Source organism: Leptonychotes weddellii, chromosome 3 (assembly GCF_054177405.1).
Source record: "Leptonychotes weddellii isolate Sample4059 chromosome 3, ASM5417740v2, whole genome shotgun sequence".
Taxonomy (NCBI): Eukaryota; Metazoa; Chordata; class Mammalia; order Carnivora; family Phocidae; genus Leptonychotes; species Leptonychotes weddellii.
Window position 1 is genome coordinate 110,766,891 of NC_138371.1, and position 18,035 is coordinate 110,784,925.

General features: G+C 39.3%; 1 protein-coding gene across 7 annotated transcripts in view; it reads right to left on the reverse strand.

Moving 5' to 3' along the window:
• Window positions 1-18,035, reverse strand: part of KATNAL1 (katanin catalytic subunit A1 like 1) — a 113,400-nt gene that overhangs the window by 23,426 nt on the left and 71,939 nt on the right. For 6 of the 7 annotated variants that reach the window (XM_031036052.2, XM_006727981.3, XM_081814788.1 and 3 more), the window contains exon 11: window positions 11-17,451. The exons of the other annotated variant lie outside the window; for it this stretch is intronic. In XM_031036052.2, the coding sequence (XP_030891912.1) occupies window positions 17,253-17,451 (199 nt within the window). In that variant the 3' untranslated portion in view covers window positions 11-17,252. Of the gene's footprint in view, window positions 1-10; window positions 17,452-18,035 lie in introns of those variants that run through there. 7 annotated transcript variants of the gene reach the window in all.

Consider the following 18,035-nt stretch of genomic DNA (forward strand, 5'->3'; position numbering starts at 1 on the left):
TTTTTAAAAGCTCCCCAAATGGTTCTGACAATCATCCTAATCGATTATCTAGAACTTTGATGTATATAAGTTTTATACCTATGGGTGATTCAGAATTGCAGCCGAAGGAAGGAAAGACTGGGGAAAGCAAGACGAAGAAGTAAATTACACCAAGTGCCACAATGTCAATACGTGTAATAAAATGTAGTCAGATTGCTTTCCCACCACCTACCACCTAGGAAAAGGGCACTCTGACTGACATGGAGGATGGGGTGATTGTTTTGATGCAATATGGAACAGGCTGAGTGGGATGTCAAAACATGAGGTTTTAGAAAACCCAAGAGAACTGGGCACTTGATTCACAGGGATAAAATGCTGTAGGAGGTGAAAGGAAGAGAGAAAACAGAAATGGGCCTTTTCAAAATCTAATTGGATTACTCTTGCCTCCAGTCTCCACATGCCAGAGCAGTTTCCAATTAACTCCCTTCTGGTAGGTCCGTCCCTCCTCTTCCCCCTCACTGTCATACGGCTACAGGTGGAAACTGTGTGTTTGAGGAGGGCGTGCTCTTTCTACCCTACGTGCCGTTTAACCTCCACCGTGCTGAAGCTCTACAAGATACACCCGGCGCTTTGTGACCTGTGCTAAGTCGCTGACAAATGTGAACACATTTGAAGTGTTTTGGTCACAGCTCTAGGAGATTTTAGAACGGCTGACCAAGATTTGTACAGTCATGAACCTAGAGGTGCTGACCTGCGAGCTTCCCCTCAGGGAAAGGAGGACCCTGTACACGAAAGGCTCACTGGGGCACGCAAGCCGTCATCCCACGTGCTCTCCTTTTCATTCTTATTTGTCAGCCTCTCGTGAAATAAGCACTTCCGTCTCCCCCATAACCATCCCATCCCCCAAGGATGGGAGCATCTATTTTGCTTCTTTCTGTTGTCTCCCAACTGCAGTCCTCTGCCCGGGAGCTCTTCCAGTCACTTCCATCTATTTTATCACTTTTTCATTGGTCATTACCCTGGGAATGTGAAACCTCTGAAGAGCAGAAGTGGGGTGCTGGGAAACTCAGTGGCTGAAGAAAAGTCACCCACATTTCCCACAGGCAGTGCTGGGTTATTTTTACCAGTTGAGCACCCCGAGGACATTAGGAGCCCACGGAATACCCACTGCACAGCTCGCCCCCTGTTTCATGTCTCCAGCATCAGGAGTCATCCACCTACTGTTCCCCCGCACAAAGGCTGGAAGGAAACGTACTGCGTACTACATACAGGTTTTATTTTAAATCAAATAAGCACAGGGCGCAAACTATTTATAAAATAGAGACACGATTTGCCTTGGCAGGAACTGTGACTTACTATAGTACTGAACAACTCCTAGTGCTCTGTTGAGGCTACAGAATAAATTTAAATAGGTTGCCTCTAACACAAGGTGGCTGGAAAGAAAATGATAGAAAATTGAGTCAGTTTTCATTCCAGGATTGACCACTCAGGATCTGTTTCATTTCTTGATCTCTCAGATGGGGTATGATTTCAGGAACAATAAAGGCGTTTCCTTTACAATTAGCAAAGCAGCAATTCCTGTCTAACATTTTTCACAAGTGGATGTTGTGAAGAGAGTGCTGTAGTGAAGTCTTGCCATGTGCTCTTGGGCAAATCACCTCAGTAGGCCTCAGTTCCTCGACAAGAAAAGTAAGAGCACAAGACAAGGTCCCTCAACGTCCACTCGGCCCTAAAGCTGTCTGGCTTCCCAATTCTAAAACTTCCAAATAAGAAAAAAATGAGAATTAAAAACAGGAAGCCAAATTGAATAGTCCAGTCACCAAGCATGATGAGTAACTGTGAGGTGGACCGCTGCATGGGTGGATGGACGTCACCAGTGATAGAATATATTATTGTTCCCAATTATTCAACCCCCTCCTTGGAAGAGGATTATACATCTCCACCTACTGCCATGTGACACCTTATAGAGAGAATATTTGCCAGTTTCACTGACAATGGCTTTGTCCACGTGACTTGCCTTGACCAATGGAACACAGCAGAAGTAATGCATGCACCATCTGAAGTTAAGAACTTTTGAATGCTTCTGAACCCTCTTGCTCTTTCCCCTATGTCATGAGGATGGGGGGGGGGGTGGCAGTTACTGAAGGCATCATCGATCTCAAAATGAAGACAATGCAGGGAGCAGAATCACAGCCAAAGAAGAGCTGCAGATGACACAGCTATGTGAATAAGAAATACTGATCCATCACCCACCACTGGGCATATCTGATAAAGACTCAAAGAATGACAAGGATTGCTTGGCTATCATGTACTCTTAGAATAGAAGCTCCTGGCCACAGCAGCCTTATAATTCAGATAGCACCAGGGACGCCAGAAATATAAAACAATTCAAATATGTAACACCAGCTGCCTCCCACAGGAATTTGGGGATGGCATGACACTGCCATCATGGCTGTGCCCACAAGTCACCATGTATCTAATTGGAGCCAAATGTGATGAAGAGAGATCCTGGTCGCACCATCCAGAGGCCCCAGGCTACTGCCTGATTACTAAATTCCTTTAGGTCTATAGGAAAACTTGATCCTGGAGCCAAGTCACATAACCTTTGAAATCTCAGTGGTAGTTCCCCCTTCAGAGAGGTCTGTGCTTATATTTTTTTGTGGTTGTTCGTCTAATGAAAACACAGTATTTAAAAATTTCTCAAAGAACAAATGGATCCTCTAGCTCAGTACGAGAAACACTGGATTCAATGATCCGTAAGGTCCCTTCCAATTCTGAAATAGGTCAATCTTAAAAGCATTATTGAATCCGGACATAATTGCCCTCACCATTTCACAGGTGAATATCATATCTATTAGTGGCACACATCAACCTGATGCAGCAAATTAGGGCAGAAAAACAGGTGAATTTTCCAAAGGAATTGACAGCATAATTTAGGTAAAACGAACATGATTATAAGGCAAACCTGTCCCTACTTAATCAGACTGTTCAGAAAGTAATGTGTGTGTTACCTTAAGAGGGGAAAAAAATCAGAATTAGATTTACAATCTGTGAACATAGTCAAAATATAGAGCTCAAATCTATTTTTTTCATTCCTATATAGCCTGAGGGCAATAGCCAAAAGAAATTACTATTAAGTGTGAGTAATGCAAAATAGATTGTGTGTGAATTTCAATCCGAAATGTGTGAATTTAATATACACCTGCAAATTAAGAAGTGCCTTTTGATTTACAAAGTAGGCTTGGTTCATAGGTGGAAAAAAATTCTATGCTACAGACAACTCCAAGACGGACTAACAGACTGCATGTGAGCCTGGAAAAACAAGGGGGAGTTCTGTAGCACTGGGAAGGTACCGTGACTGCAGAGCTGTGTCATCACCCACGGCGCATATGGATCAAACCACTGAGAGGGGCACTGTTGCTGGGTCTCCAGGGCCAGCTGCGGCCAGGGCAGCCACCATCCCAGTAGAGAACGCAGGTAAAGCAGTTTATCAACAACACAATAACCAGGAATCACAATAAGGTGCCTTGAAATGACATGGAAATAAAAGAAAATGAAATTTGTGTTTATTTAGACCATGACACCCAATTTTGCTCTAGGCCTTCTGCTTAGGAGCGGATTTCAAATCCAAGCTTTGCCATCAACCTGCAGTGAACATGTTTCTTCACATCAGTGTTCCTCAGAACGGTTTTGCTTACAGGGTCACAATGAAGAAAGGAGACCTTCTTGTATGATTACAGATTCTCCTTGCCCACCGGGGGTGTGAGAACCTACCACACACAAAGTACAGGAAGCAACGATTACACTGCTCCCTACCCTCACAGAGCTCACCATGTAGTGAGGAAACAGAGGCGTTAAAGAACTTGCTCTAATAAAAGGCAACCGTCACTCGGATCCAAGTCACCAGGAAGGAGATGACAGCTATCTCTACCTGGATTCGTGTTCCTTCCCTTGCCACCTGCCAAACTCCTCTTCATGCTTCAGAACATGGCTGACATCACGTCCTCTGTGAAGCCTTCTTTGTCCTTCTCCTCCTCCACACCACTTCTCAGTCACATACTCACTGTTACCGACGCAGAGTATTGTGTGATGGTTTGTTTCCAGGCTTTCTCTAGCAGGACAAGTTCCTTAAAGCAGGGTTTCTATCTAGAACCTGCTGGGCATTCAGTAAGTTGAATGACTTAATAAAGGTCTAAACAGGCCTACATAAATAATCTGTGTAAGATTCAAGTTAGAGTAGATGAAAAAAATAAATCTTGGCTAGATCCTCCAGACCCCCTTCCTGCATAATCCCTCATGCGTTACATAGAAAACCTCCTTACATGGAAAACCTTGGAAAGTTCCCTCTATGGAACCTGAGACCCTCTGACATCATGTAACACTTTTTCCTCCTTGGGAAAAGCAAGTGGGGCTAACAAACTACAACTCCAGTCTGTGATTCTTAAGCAAGGTACACAAGGATCTGTGTGATCCTCTAGAAAGGTGTGTATGTATTTGCAATTAGAAAAACAGCACGTAGCCTGTAAATTCCCAACATAAAGAGCCTCTTTGTTGAGCAATCATGCTTGCTTTTCTGTTTCTATTGTAAATAGGGAGAAATATGATCTTGTGCTAACTGAGGCAAGAGAGTTCTAATTGGGTGCTACCACTAAACTCCAGTTTTGGGATCAGGAAAGGTATTAAAAGAAGTGAGAACAGAACCCTGCTTCCTCTTGCCCCTACCACATTTGCTAGAAAATAGCCAAACATTTCTCACAAATGCCTGGCAAAACACTTCTATGTACACGTCTACAACCACTAGGTAGACCATGGCAATTCTGGGGTTCAGAACCTTTTGGACAATTAAAGAATCCTCACTTTCGGCGAAAGGCTGAAAGCAGTGTAGGTATTGCCTAGATAGAGCTCAGGCTGTATTCGTCACGGAATAAAAGGGTAGTGCAACACTTTGGTCTATTTCTGGTGTCCTCAGATTTCTCCTACACGGAAATAAAAGTACTGGAGTAAAGTCTAGCTCAGAAAAGAGAGTGGCCCTAATTTTGGCAGACCCCAAACAGCCATTCACCCCAAGTCAAAAATGGCTCAATGCAAATCAATCTGACCCTAATTCATTATGACTGGCAAGGGCTAGGAATATTATTCACCATTGCATCTACTTATTTCAGAGGGATTGACAAAGAGCTAGACTAGGCTTCCAGAGCTGCTTTACTTACAGAAAAAAAGAAAAAAACTCACACAAAACAAAAATAGCTAACCAGTGCTGTGCTGGTAAACTGGCTCTCTAAGGGGGTGTGCAGAGGAGGCCTCAACTTGTAGTGTTTCGCTGATTTCCGTGGTATAAATACGCCCACTGAGGCCAATTCCAAGCTACTGATGGTTAGAAGACTTGCAGCAACCCTTAATATTCAGCAACTGACTCTGGGAAAGCCTGTCGTGTACCTGCTTAGCACACGTTTACAGAGGATTTACTGCAGTGCCGGAAACTGATACACACTTGACATTCAGGATCTCATTTCATCTCCCCAATGGTCCTGTCTTATTACCACTCCATTTTCAGGTGGAATAACAGAGGCGCAGAGAGGATAAGTAGCCTGCCCACTGTCACACAGTTTGGAAGTGGTGGAGGTGGGGCTAGAACCCAGGTTTCTGGCACCAGAGTTGACGTTCTCACAATGCTGTAACGCCTCTCATGATCCAACCAACAGACCCCTTGTGTAAACGGCTGACAGATCTCCAGCCACACAGCCGGAGAGAGGCTTTGACCAGAGTACACACAGTGCAAATAAGCCTAACATTTGTGGTTCGTGGCACGCTTCGCCTAGTCACGGAATACATGAGGATTCTTTTCCTTTGAAAACTCCATATCCTCTTTCCTCGAGTCTCCCTCCTAGTCTGCCTCTCAGACCATAAATTAACACTTTCCTGTTAGTAACTAAGGATCTCTGCTTGACTCTTGCTTCTCCCTTCAACAGTTCCGTTCACATTTAACTGAAGAGTCCTTCTCCTCCTCCATGAGCAAGGAGAGGCCAGCCAGGAGCGGTGGCCCCGAGCCGATGAAAAGAAAAGGGCAACAACGGGCGCATCTGCAGGAGAAGGTTTTAACAGAAGCCGCAGAAACAGTTGTGGACGTCGGCACACGGATCCCTGACAAGTGAAAAAGAAGAAACGGACAGTGGCATTCACATCATATCTACAAGTCAGGAATTACTTTAAGGCTGAGAAGAGGAAAACTCACTACAGGAATTACACTTGTCCCAAGGCATTCGAGGACAATCACGTCCAGACTGAGTAGAATCAGGAAAACTGTCGGTGGGACTGACTGGGAACTAGAATTCCTGGGTACCTGCGGGTCAGGGAGGCAGGCCGGCGGAAGACCCAGTCCCTGACCTCCCGTAGGTGTTTCCATTGTTCCAAGATTTTGTTGCCAAAAACAGTGAGTCTCTTACTAAAAACTCTAATATCTGTAACTTAACCTTGAAATAAATTTCCTATTCCTTTAAAAACCTTCCAAATGAAGCAGTTCACAGGGTTAGCCAAAGGTAAATGAAAACTTCCGCATAATTAGTGAGCATGATTTTTTAAACATTTTTAATGGAGCTCACGACTTATAATTGCAGCCAATGATTTCTTTCTTCCACTTGATCTATACATTTTTGTGAAGTAACTTTTTCACCACAACAGTCATGAAATTAAGCACTGAAATACACTGAATCACTGTACCCAGTGAGGCCACGGTTTAAAGAGAGAACAGAGTATATTTAACCTCATGGCTCTCCGTACAAATATTCTTCATTATTTTTAGAGGGCATTTTGTACCAATGAAATTATTTGTCAGTTTTTTCATATTTACAGCCTCTAATTTTCTAACTTTGTGATTACGGTTATAATTTACATACAAATAGTACTGTAAGTTACAAATATTCTGCAAACTACCAATATAGTCAGAGGGGAAAACTCCCAAATATCTCATTGATGGAGAGGAATCATCACAGAAGTTTGCAGAACACTGTTCCAGGTTACCAGTGACGATGACCAGCACAATCCTGGTCGAACGAAATGGGAGTCGAGTCATGACTGACTTATAGGCCAAGGGCTTTTGGGAGACAGAAGAGCAGGTGCTGACTTGATTTCTATAAATATTCTTTTCTAAAACTACCTTAAAAGTCTTGTGAGCATATTTCCTTTGTAAAGTAATTGTCATATGGAAAAATAGAAGGTAAAAGGTAAAAGCATCCTCTCATGCAAGAGGTTTTTCATTTTAGCTTGAATTAAAAAAAAATTAGGTGTTAATTCTTAAAAGGAATTCATCGATTATAAAAATTTTTCCTAAAATATTAAGAGTTCATTTATAGCACAAACTAGCAATATGTATAAGAAATCAGTATGCCTTGAAAAGTACATAAAAGATGTTTTGTTTTCATCCCACATTAAACAATTCAGGGAAAAAATTATGGTCTCCACAAAGAACAGGAACTAAAGAGGTTATTTCTGGTGATTAGCAAATATGTATTGCACACAATTCTCTAATGAGAACCCAAGAAAATGCTGCCTTTCTTTTCATGTGAGTATTTGTGAATGCAGCTTCCAGCTGCCTTGAGCAACCTCCATTCCTTTGTTGCTATGTTTCAGGCAAATCTCTTCCAGAGTCATTCTGGTGTATGACATGCTGTCCAATTAGTTGGCAACGTATTTCCTTTTACCTTCACTGCAATGACCTTACTTTTTCTAGGAAGATTTCGTACAATCACCCCGCTGAATTAAAACTACACAAAAAGCTGTGCCGGCAGACCGACTGCTAGGCAACACAAACCTGTTGAACTAAAGCTCAGGTGAGAAACATTTCTGAAGAGAGATGAGAACAATTGCAGTCTTTCGCAATAAATTATTAATTTAATCCAGAATACAGTAATGTCTTACTAGAATTTGTAAGCACAGGTAAAAACAGGAAAGATAATCTATAAGAATTTAAGCATTTTATGAATGTATGTATGTATATTTGAATATGTATGCATATTCATCATGTATGTGATGGGTCCCCCCCAAATAGTTTATTTCATTTGATGTCTGATCGACCCACATTTGTCTCCGGTGCTATGACTTTGGGAAGGCAGTACAGAAAACATCAGTGCACTGTGTTTTCAAGAGAGCACACTGTTATTTATTACAAGCTCTTTGCAGAGACCTGCTTTGAAGAGAAACAAATGAAGCAAGTTCTTTCAGTAAAAGCAGAATAACTTATTACAGTAAATTCAGAACTAGCTTAGATTTTGAAATATGCGCTCTGCATTGTAAACTGAACTGAAATATTTCATCCACATTCATCTTTGAAGGAAAAAAAGTTTAGATTGGGGAAACGGCTTTTAAAAAAAAGGCTGATGGAATTCATGACAAGGGTTCCTAAGGCTGCTTGGAAACCAAATTGTTCTTAAAAAATAACTTTGATGAGTTAAGTGCAAATGAATCAGAAACATATGGATTAAATTTCCCTTAAAATACACAAGGGTTTAAAAATTAGAGGAAATATGCTTGGTAAAGTACATTTGAGAAATGTTACAAAACATATTTCAAAATGTTTAAAAAATAGCTTGAGGTATTTTACAAATTGCAAACGAAGCTTGATTCATCCATCTCTAATTACATAATAATTACTAACACTATAGTGCAGGATTTATGTTCTGTAATACAGTAGTCATACCATGATTAGTTATTTGTCTAAAAAAGTTATTCAAGATGTGCTAATTGAAAGCATTCTGAACATTCAGAACCAAACTCAGTTCTGGGGTAGCGCTTCTAATATAGACAATGAGCCCGGGGCCAAGTACACGGGGATGGCTCTCCTGATAACTGACAATGACCATACATACAGCTAATGACTTGAGCTGTCATCCAGTGGGCAGAACACTGTCGGGGATCTTAATAAAAGTAACTGATAGAGCTTTATGTCGCTTAAGCTGGTGGTCTAAATACAATTTATGGAAACTTTCAGAATGACTGGTTCATATAATAAAGTCTGTCCTGCAAAACAAGTAGGTGTATATTTACACTCTGATACAGCTCTGACAGTGACATTCCCCAATTCATTTAAATCCCACAACACAAGAGGCTACAAGTCTCCTGGTAAAAAAAGCATTACAGGAGGGGCGCCTGGGTGGCTCAGTCAGTCGAGCAGCTGGCTCCTGGTTTCAGCTCAGGTCATGATCTCAGGGTCCTGGGATGGAGCCCCACATCAGGGCCCATGCTCAGTGGGGAGTCTCCTTGGGGGGGTTCTCTCACTCTCCCTCTGCCCCTCCCCCACTCTCTTTCTCTCTAAAGTAAATAAATAAATCTTTCAAAAAAAAAGCATTACAGGAAAGAGAAGGTAAGAATGATTAATAACCTCAGAAAAATGAGTGAATATAACATTTATTTCAAGAATTGAGTACTTTTGCATTTACGTTGTTAAAAGTAATCTTGCAATACAGCAAACAAAGAAATAGGCTCTGGAACTAAACTGACCTAATTCCATTCCTTCTTCCACTTCTTAGGGGCCAAATGACTAGAGCAAGTCACTCTATAAAGCTCAGTTTCCTCTTCTGCAGAAAGAGTAATGGTATATCTTACAGCTAATGTACAGATTTAATAAAGCAATAAGGTAAAGTATTTAGTACGTAGCAAACATTATAAATGTTAGTTCCAATCTATAACATCAATTTATCTTATATTTCTTATGAGCTATCACTAACTTGGGTGAATGCGCTGTATTGGCATCATGCTTCAGAGGCTTAAAGGTCCTTAAGAAACGTTTTTGCTGTCTGGTTTACTTTCTTTAAAGCTTATCTGCAGCATTCTTCAAGATCAAAAATAGATACAAGTCTTATTTCCCAGTTCAAAATGTGATCTTGAAAGCACATCATAAAATTTCCCTGGGTTCGGGTCTTTCACCTGTAAGATAAGAGGACTGCACCATGTCATTTGCTCCCAATTTCATTTGCTCTGGGTTGCTGCTGAACATCTCTCAAAACTTACATGAAAGGTCCAGAGATGACCTTAGAAAAATTAAAACTAGAGAAGAGTTGGCCATAAACTTTTCTGATCATAAAGAGGATAGGAAGTAGCCACTGAACACACTGCTCCTCTCCCTTGATTCCTTTCCCACGTGTCCTGGTGTGGCAGGAGCAGCGGTGGTGGGCAAGGAGCTGGACACATCCTGGGGGAATCCCTGTATCTGTCCGGGCCAGCTGCAGCGGCCTGAGGTCATGTCCAGCCAGGGAGGGAGGAAAGCACACTGGCCCTAGCCTCCAGAATCCGAGCCTGATGAGAGCCCACGCTTACCCTCTCTGCCTACCCATTTGCAAGGCAGCAGCTGACACTGGCCAAGCAATGCTTATACCTTCCCTCACAGTTTCCAACTACATCCCTGGCTTCTCTGGGCAAACACCCCAACATTCAAGTATGCTCCACCATACGAGCCAGTCACCACATGACATCACCAGACAACACTGGAGAAAGTGGCAAGGACTGAAGCGAGTGGGAAGGCTCTCGCCACAAATGTTTCCTATTTTTTTGTCCCATTTACCTAATTCTTTACCTTGATAGGCTTTAACAGATCAAATCTTCAGTAATGGTCACAGCAAGAAGGGCAGGGCCGTGGAATTAAACTGATGTTAGGTGCTTTCCGGCTATAAATATCATACGACGAACATGACAATATAATCAAGCATAAACATCTACTTCATACTTGGGTCTACCAGGAACACTTCTGGGAACCAAAGATAAAGCTAAAAAGGCCACAGTCTAGAGAAATGACACAAAGCACTAAAGCTCTAAGACTGAGCAGCTTCCTACTACTCCTCAGCCCCAAATGGCTATACCCCTAATTTACCCATAATTCTAACAAGCCGTTTAATGACTATTTCACTGGGTTCACTACAGACTGGAGGTAGGAACTGGAAGAGGAATAAAGGTTGTCAGCCTGATAACAGAAGAGTAAAAATGCTATTAGAGCAAACACCAAAACTCAAAGACCATTTAGTGACAGGCAGAAAAGCCCTGCTCCCCACCCCCCCGCCCCCCACCCCCGCTAGCTGCTGAGGGTAGCGTATCTTAAGGATAACTCTGAATCACAAAGAAAAGGTTAAGCTCAAATTCTCTATTTTACAAAGTCAGAGAACAAGTATGATACAGTCTAGCAAGGTTTCAATAAAAGCCAACTAAAAATAGATAAGCATATGAAAAGAGTTCAACATGTCATTAGAGAACTGGAAATTAAAACAGCAATGTTATACCAGTACACACTTATTAGAGTGGCAAAATCAAAACACTGACAACACCAAATGCTGGAGAGGATGTGGGGCAACAGGAACACTCATTCATTGCTGGTGGGAATGCAAAATGGTACAGCTACTGTGGAATGCGGTTTGGGCAGTTTCTTAGAAAATTAAACACACTCTTGCCATATATTCCAGCAATCACACTCCTAGGTATTTACTCAAATGAGCTGAAAACATGTCCACACGAAAAACTGCACATGAACGTTTACAGCAGTTTATAGCAATTTCTAAAACTTGTAAGCAACGAAGATGTCCTTCAAACAGACTTGAACATCCATGTAACAGACAAAAAGAAATGAACTATTAAGCCTCAAAAAGACATGGAGGAACCTTAAGTGCAAATTGTTAAGTAACTGTAGGATTCCAACTATGTAATATTCTGGAAATGGCAAACTACAGAGACCGTGTAAAAAAAAAAAAAAAAAATCACTCAGAGCCAGGAGGATTTTTAGGGCACTGGAACTATTCTGTATGATCCTGTAATGGCAGATATACCACATTGTACTTTTATCAAAACCCACTGAACTGTACAACACAGAGTGAACCTTAATGTAAACTATGTACTTCAGTAATAATGTAATAATAATGTACCAATAGTGATTCAAGTATCACAAGTGTACTACACTAAAGCAAGATATTAATAAAAGGGGCTTGAAGGGTGGAGGGGAGCAGAGGAGGGAGGAAGAACTCTCCTCGCTGTTGAATTTTTCTGTAAATCTAAACAGCTCAAAAAAATAAAGTCTATGAATTAAAAAAATAGTTTTGGGAGATCCATAAGATACAATCATCTGGAAAATTCACCATATGGAACATCCATTTTGCAATGGTGTTAGACACATAAGGCAAGTGTATTTATTAAACCCGTTAGAATTAATTAAAAAGCCACTCTTATCTTACCTGCATCAAACTTGAAATTATCAGTATAATGCATGGCAAACACAAAAGGTCAGGTTTACAATATGTGATTTTTTTAAGAACGGAAACTCTGGGAAAAGTCATTCCTTACTAGTGAGGGGTTTGTCACTCTCACTGGTGCCAGTAAGTGTAGATCAAATAGGGACCACAAAGAAAACACCAACAAGCAACACTCTAGAAATTTATTACCAAATTATAACCTATGCACAAAGACAACTAAGCTCATGAGACTAGCAAAGTAGCAGCACAAAATGTAAGAAAAAGAACGTTTAAGAAGTACAATTTAGAAACGTCGTCTTCTTTGAATTAGGTTCAAAATACTGAGAGACAAACACCGAAACAAAAATCATAACCATACACAAACCATCTTAGCATGTAATGATCTGTTGGAAACCATCCACACAATGGTAACTGAAGGCGACTCCCTGTTGCCGTACCAACACATGAATGGACCTGTGTCCATTTCTGTGTGTTTTCATAAAATACATGGATTCTTAGAGAATAGACACAAGAATAGTTAGATTCCAAGATTTTTACTGTTATCACATTAGTTTGCATTTATGAAGCTATGAGAAAAGAAGGGAACGTGTGTCATGTTTGAAACTGCTCCTTGAAATGAAACACATCCGAATAATGAAGCCACACCAAAAAGAGAAAGAATCATCCAGACATTTCACAGAGGCTTAATTTGGAATAGATAGCTTTGCAAAGGCAAATATTTTAAATAAAAATTTCAAGATTAAAAAACAAGGTAGTTGGGGGGAGGAGGGCAAGAGGAGTGAGAAGGAAGTACTTAAACAAATCTGCATAGATGATGAACAGAATTTAAATATGGTTTCAGTTCATTTCCTCCTAAAACTATGTCTGGTTAACTGAGGTAGACTCTGGAAAAAACAAGTGCAAAGATTCAGGTTTTCCAAAGGGCAATATTTGGTCATTTCAGAGGTTGTAAAATGAAAGCGCATTTTATGAGCACAAAATCAAGTGGAAGCCCTTTTACAGGAAGAAAACCTCTATACTAATTCCCTGTTTGTTGTGCCAAACTTCCAAATGTATAAAACCTACACACTGCCGGTGACAAAGCAGTATCCAGGTTATTTATAGACATACATGAAATAAGGTTGATCAAGACATGAGAATGGTAAAATAAAAAGAATAAATGACATTACCTTATTAGTTTTCCTTTATTTATTAACAAGTCACTTGGAAATTTAGAAATACCACTGGGTTAAAGAGTTGTCTGGAGCCAAAAAACCTAGTAAACATTTCAAGAATTACTGTTAATTTGTGAATGTTTAAAAATGTATCTATTATCTTAGGGATTTTATTTTTAAAGTGCTTTCTGCATTAAGAAACAATATTAAAAGCAAATAGCCTTTAAAAATTAAATAAAGCCCAATTTAAAGTATAAATAAGTAAATATAGTAATTAATGGAGTTTTTAGCTTTTTTCTGCAAATGTAATTAGTGGAGATGAGAATATAACATTCAAATATTTTTATTCCCTAACAAGCCCTCCAACTGTAATTCCTATTCTTCTCTATTGTGACAGATTTTTAGATTCACATAAATATTATGTGCATCACAGATTAAGTGATATGTAAAAAAAAAATCATAAAATCAAAACAGTTATGGAACAAAAGACACAAAAAATGCTAAAAAAAAAAGGTTTCATTCAAGTTCATGTGGCCCTTTCTTGGAAAAGGCCAGCAAATATCCTTAACATTTTATGCCTATCACACAGGATATAGGCTAAGGTGATTTATCACTAAGACAAAAGAAAGAGTGGGGATCTACTATTACACAAAAAGGACTCAATAGTCAAGATAATAATGAAGGTGCCAAAGCCCACACAGTATGAAATGCCTGCCTAAGTCCTTCACTTTACCTCCAGGTAGGGTGGAGGAGAGAGAAACGTAACTATGCCAACTGGCTACCATTTTACAATTCTCATCTAAATTCAACAGCATATAGTACAAAAAACTTCCAGTGCAGGAGTTCACACAAACTCAAGCTGTGCAAAACCTAAAGAATATCAATAACTTCACGTTCAACAGAGTCAGGCTACATATAGCCAAGTGAAAGAGTGAGCATTATATTGTACACTGGGGCTGTAAACACGCTTTTTTTCTTTAAGTACCTGTATGTTTGTTCACAGTAGATTCACCAGACATTTGCTTGCTCACTTTTTGAGTAATTAGTGGTTTCAGCCTATACTTTGACAGTCAAATATCACATCATAAAAACTGCAATCTCAGGAGCTCAACTGAAGCCGCTAATTATGCAGCTAGACCACAACACATTTCCTCTTCCAAGCTGCCTTGCTTTTTCTGGAGATAGAGGTCCAAGTCCAAAGTGTATTTTGATCACGCTAGAAGGTCTACACTGCTACTGACTAGAAGATGAAAGTCTGTGATGCCATTGTCTGTTTTCCTGCTTGGATTTCTAGGTTTCAGCCTACATTTAAAAGCCATTTGTCTGGTACATTTCATCTACACTAAGTTCCTTTAAAAAATAAAGTGATTATAAGAGCAAAATGTTTACCATAATTATATGTGTACATGTTTACAATAAACATGAACTTCGGGAAATAGTTCGTGAAAATCACCGGATCTATTATAATTACATTGTTCAAACAAACTTATTTTAAAACAGATTTAAAGAAGAAAAAGAGAAAAACCTGTATATATCATCTTTCCAAAGCACACACAGATTACTGTGCCTCTCCTTTTAAGATCTGAACTTGTTTCATTAGTTGGATCCAGAAGCCACACAGTGTAATTATAGAAAGTGCCGTCAGAACTGCACAGCCTGGTCCAATTTTGTAAGCCACAGAGCTCCCGCCCGAGGGTCTTGTACGTGGTAAGCAACCAATATAAATTTGCTGAACGAAGGAACTATCTGATATTTGCAAGACAGAACTGTATAAAACTCAGTCCTAACCTCACTGTGTTGCAGAGCCCAAAACACTCACGTTTTCAGATGAAGTATCTGATAATGCAACATAGAAAAAAACAAAGCAAAACACAACAATTTTCTCATTCTGGGTAAGGCAACACACTGTCTTGCGATAAAGACAGCGTACATACAATGTACAGTAAAGGCTGGCTAGAACACCTGAGCAATCTCCTCAGGATCCTTTAAGGGGGTTAAGAAATACAAAGCAATCACCATCCACTGACAGAGCCAAATGAGAAATGAGGGAAATAAAAAATTAAAAAAGCACACCCGATTCACCATCATAGCAAAAATAAACTTCTAGGAAGCTTGAGTGTCCAAATACTACTTAACTGATAATTTTTAAAAATCACAATTACCATATTATTACCCATGAAGAATTTTAAAAAGAAGAAATATATGCCAACGCAAATAACACAAAACCTAGAAAAACAGTCTAACAAGTTTTAGCGATCAAAACACACGTTTTAATGGCTGCCCCTGGGACTTCAGGGAAAAAAAATATGTTACTGGATGGCAACAGTTTGCAAGATTATCTTAATGTGATCATTTATTTCTTTATTTAAAAAGTTAATGAATAAAAGAAAACTTACTTCAATGTTTTAAATGAATTCATTCAATTAAAATAAAATCATGATGTCTTATGATTTTCACTTTTATCAACTATTTCTCAGAGGAAAGGGGGGTAATTTATAGCATTATATAAAATCCTAAAGTCTAGAATCAGACTTAAGTTATCTGAAAATTATATAATTCTTAATAGGGAAAAAAATCTTTTAAAGCAAGATACTAAGAGTTTTTTTGTTAAGTGTCTAAAAAGTTCTATTATTGTTAGTTTTAAACCAGCTGGGTGCTCTCCAAAACTGAGAACTGAAGACAGCATCAAATACAAATTTTAAAAAGCATCACTATCCAAAGCAAAGGCTGTCCAACCCAAATGGGATAAATGTAATTTAAAAAAATGAACACCAGGATATCCTACATGCCATCTACTTTTTCTGGCCTCTTTTTACTGTCTAATTCCTGCCGAACTCAATGTGTATGTCAGATTTCTATCCTAATCTTACTGTAGTGTACAAGTTCTCAACCTAGACAAGGAATACTTTTAAAATTTTAAAATGAACATCACTTATTATGTACAATGCTATTTTGTTAAACTAGCTGTCTGGAAAACTATAAAGATTTTGTTGTTTGTTTTGCATTAGCCACAGGAGAGTGGACTTCCTTAGAATATCAAAGTATTTATTTAGAATATGAAAGTCAAGTTCAGCAAAAATCAAACATTGTTAGAGCTGAGGAAAATAAAGGACTTATCCATTTGAATGTATTGGTAGAAAAGTGAAAACAAACCTAGAATTCAAGAATGAAGAAATGCTTCTTATGCAATCATAATATTCTTCCCATCCTTCCAACATAAGTACCAGCAAAAAATACTGAAGACCAGAGAAACAACCTGACAAAACGCTTCAAAGACCACAAGGCTTGAGGAGATCATAAAGCTGAATAAATGAATAAATAGCTAATAGAAGAAATGGTGGGAGAACAGAGGGTAAAAATTCAACTATATGACAGACTGTGACAGTAAGAGTTAAATTCTAAAGGTTTAACTAACAAATTCATTATTTAATTCAAAACTATCATTTTTAACAATAATGAATTTGACACAAATCCAGTTCTGATGTTAAAAGTCAACATACATGGGTCCCTCACGCTCAGAGCGAAGAATAGAAAAAAACAAAAAGCAACAAATGCAAGTGAGAAAGAGAGGTCCTTCTAACCTTTTTGTAAACAAGCTTCTACAAGAGCATACTGATCGCTCTTCGGCCTCCCTGCACACCACTTTGCACGTGCAATATTAACGCGTGAACACGTGGAAGTACCGGCACAAAGCCCGGTGATGGAGACTATCAGGCTCCCTATGTAAGCTTTCCTTCTTTCCCAACTACATTTATATTCTTTGTGGTTTTAGGTTTTTTGCCTTTAAGGGAAACATCTCTCCAATGAAAAGTTCTAAACCTGTTTTTAAAAAAAACTGCAGGGAATTTCTTCACATTTTATAAGTAAAAATACCAGAAATGAAAGAGCTGACAGAAATTCAAGCAGATCCAAATTCAACCATCCATTTTTCATACTTCTCCAAGTCTGCAGCAGAGACAGACTTAGCAATTTTCTTAAGAGCCAATTCAAAGTCTCCTTTGGTAACAGGCATCTGAAGTTCCTCTTTAGAAAGTGCACGGATCTCCTCTGGACCTAAGCCATTGATTCGCCGTCTCATTGCCATTAAAGAGGCGTCCCTAAAAACATACAAAATCAGTGAATCCATACTGATGCAAATGTTTTAAACACTGTCAACTGTAACAAAGTTAAGAGAAAACATTCAAACGATCATTTTATGCGTTTTTACGATGCTGCTCAAAAGTTCCCATTTTAGAGATATCCTGACAGTTTGGAAAAGGTTAAAACAGGATGCAAATGACTTAAACATAAAATGTACTATTAATGAATCCTAAAAGTCAAGGTTGGGCTCAGATAGTACTGAACTTTCTTTTCCCCGCTTGCTCTTCAAGGGCAGCCAAGAAAGTTAGGAAACAGAAGTAGAGTTTTGAAATACTGAATTGCACACTTGAAAATGAACACATGGCTAATGTTAAGATAATTCAAATCTTAACCAGTTTGTCTACGACCTAATTAGAGGAGGTAAAGCCAGGAAACTCCTTCTCTGGAACATGAATGTATCTACATAGAGTGGATGTGGAATCCTCCACACGGAGCATTGGTGGGCAACTAAAGGGATAAAACCTGGCTTCTCCAGATCCTATTTTCAGTTCCATTCTGATCAGCTGTAAATAATTATGAAGGTTTGGAAGAACTGGACAAT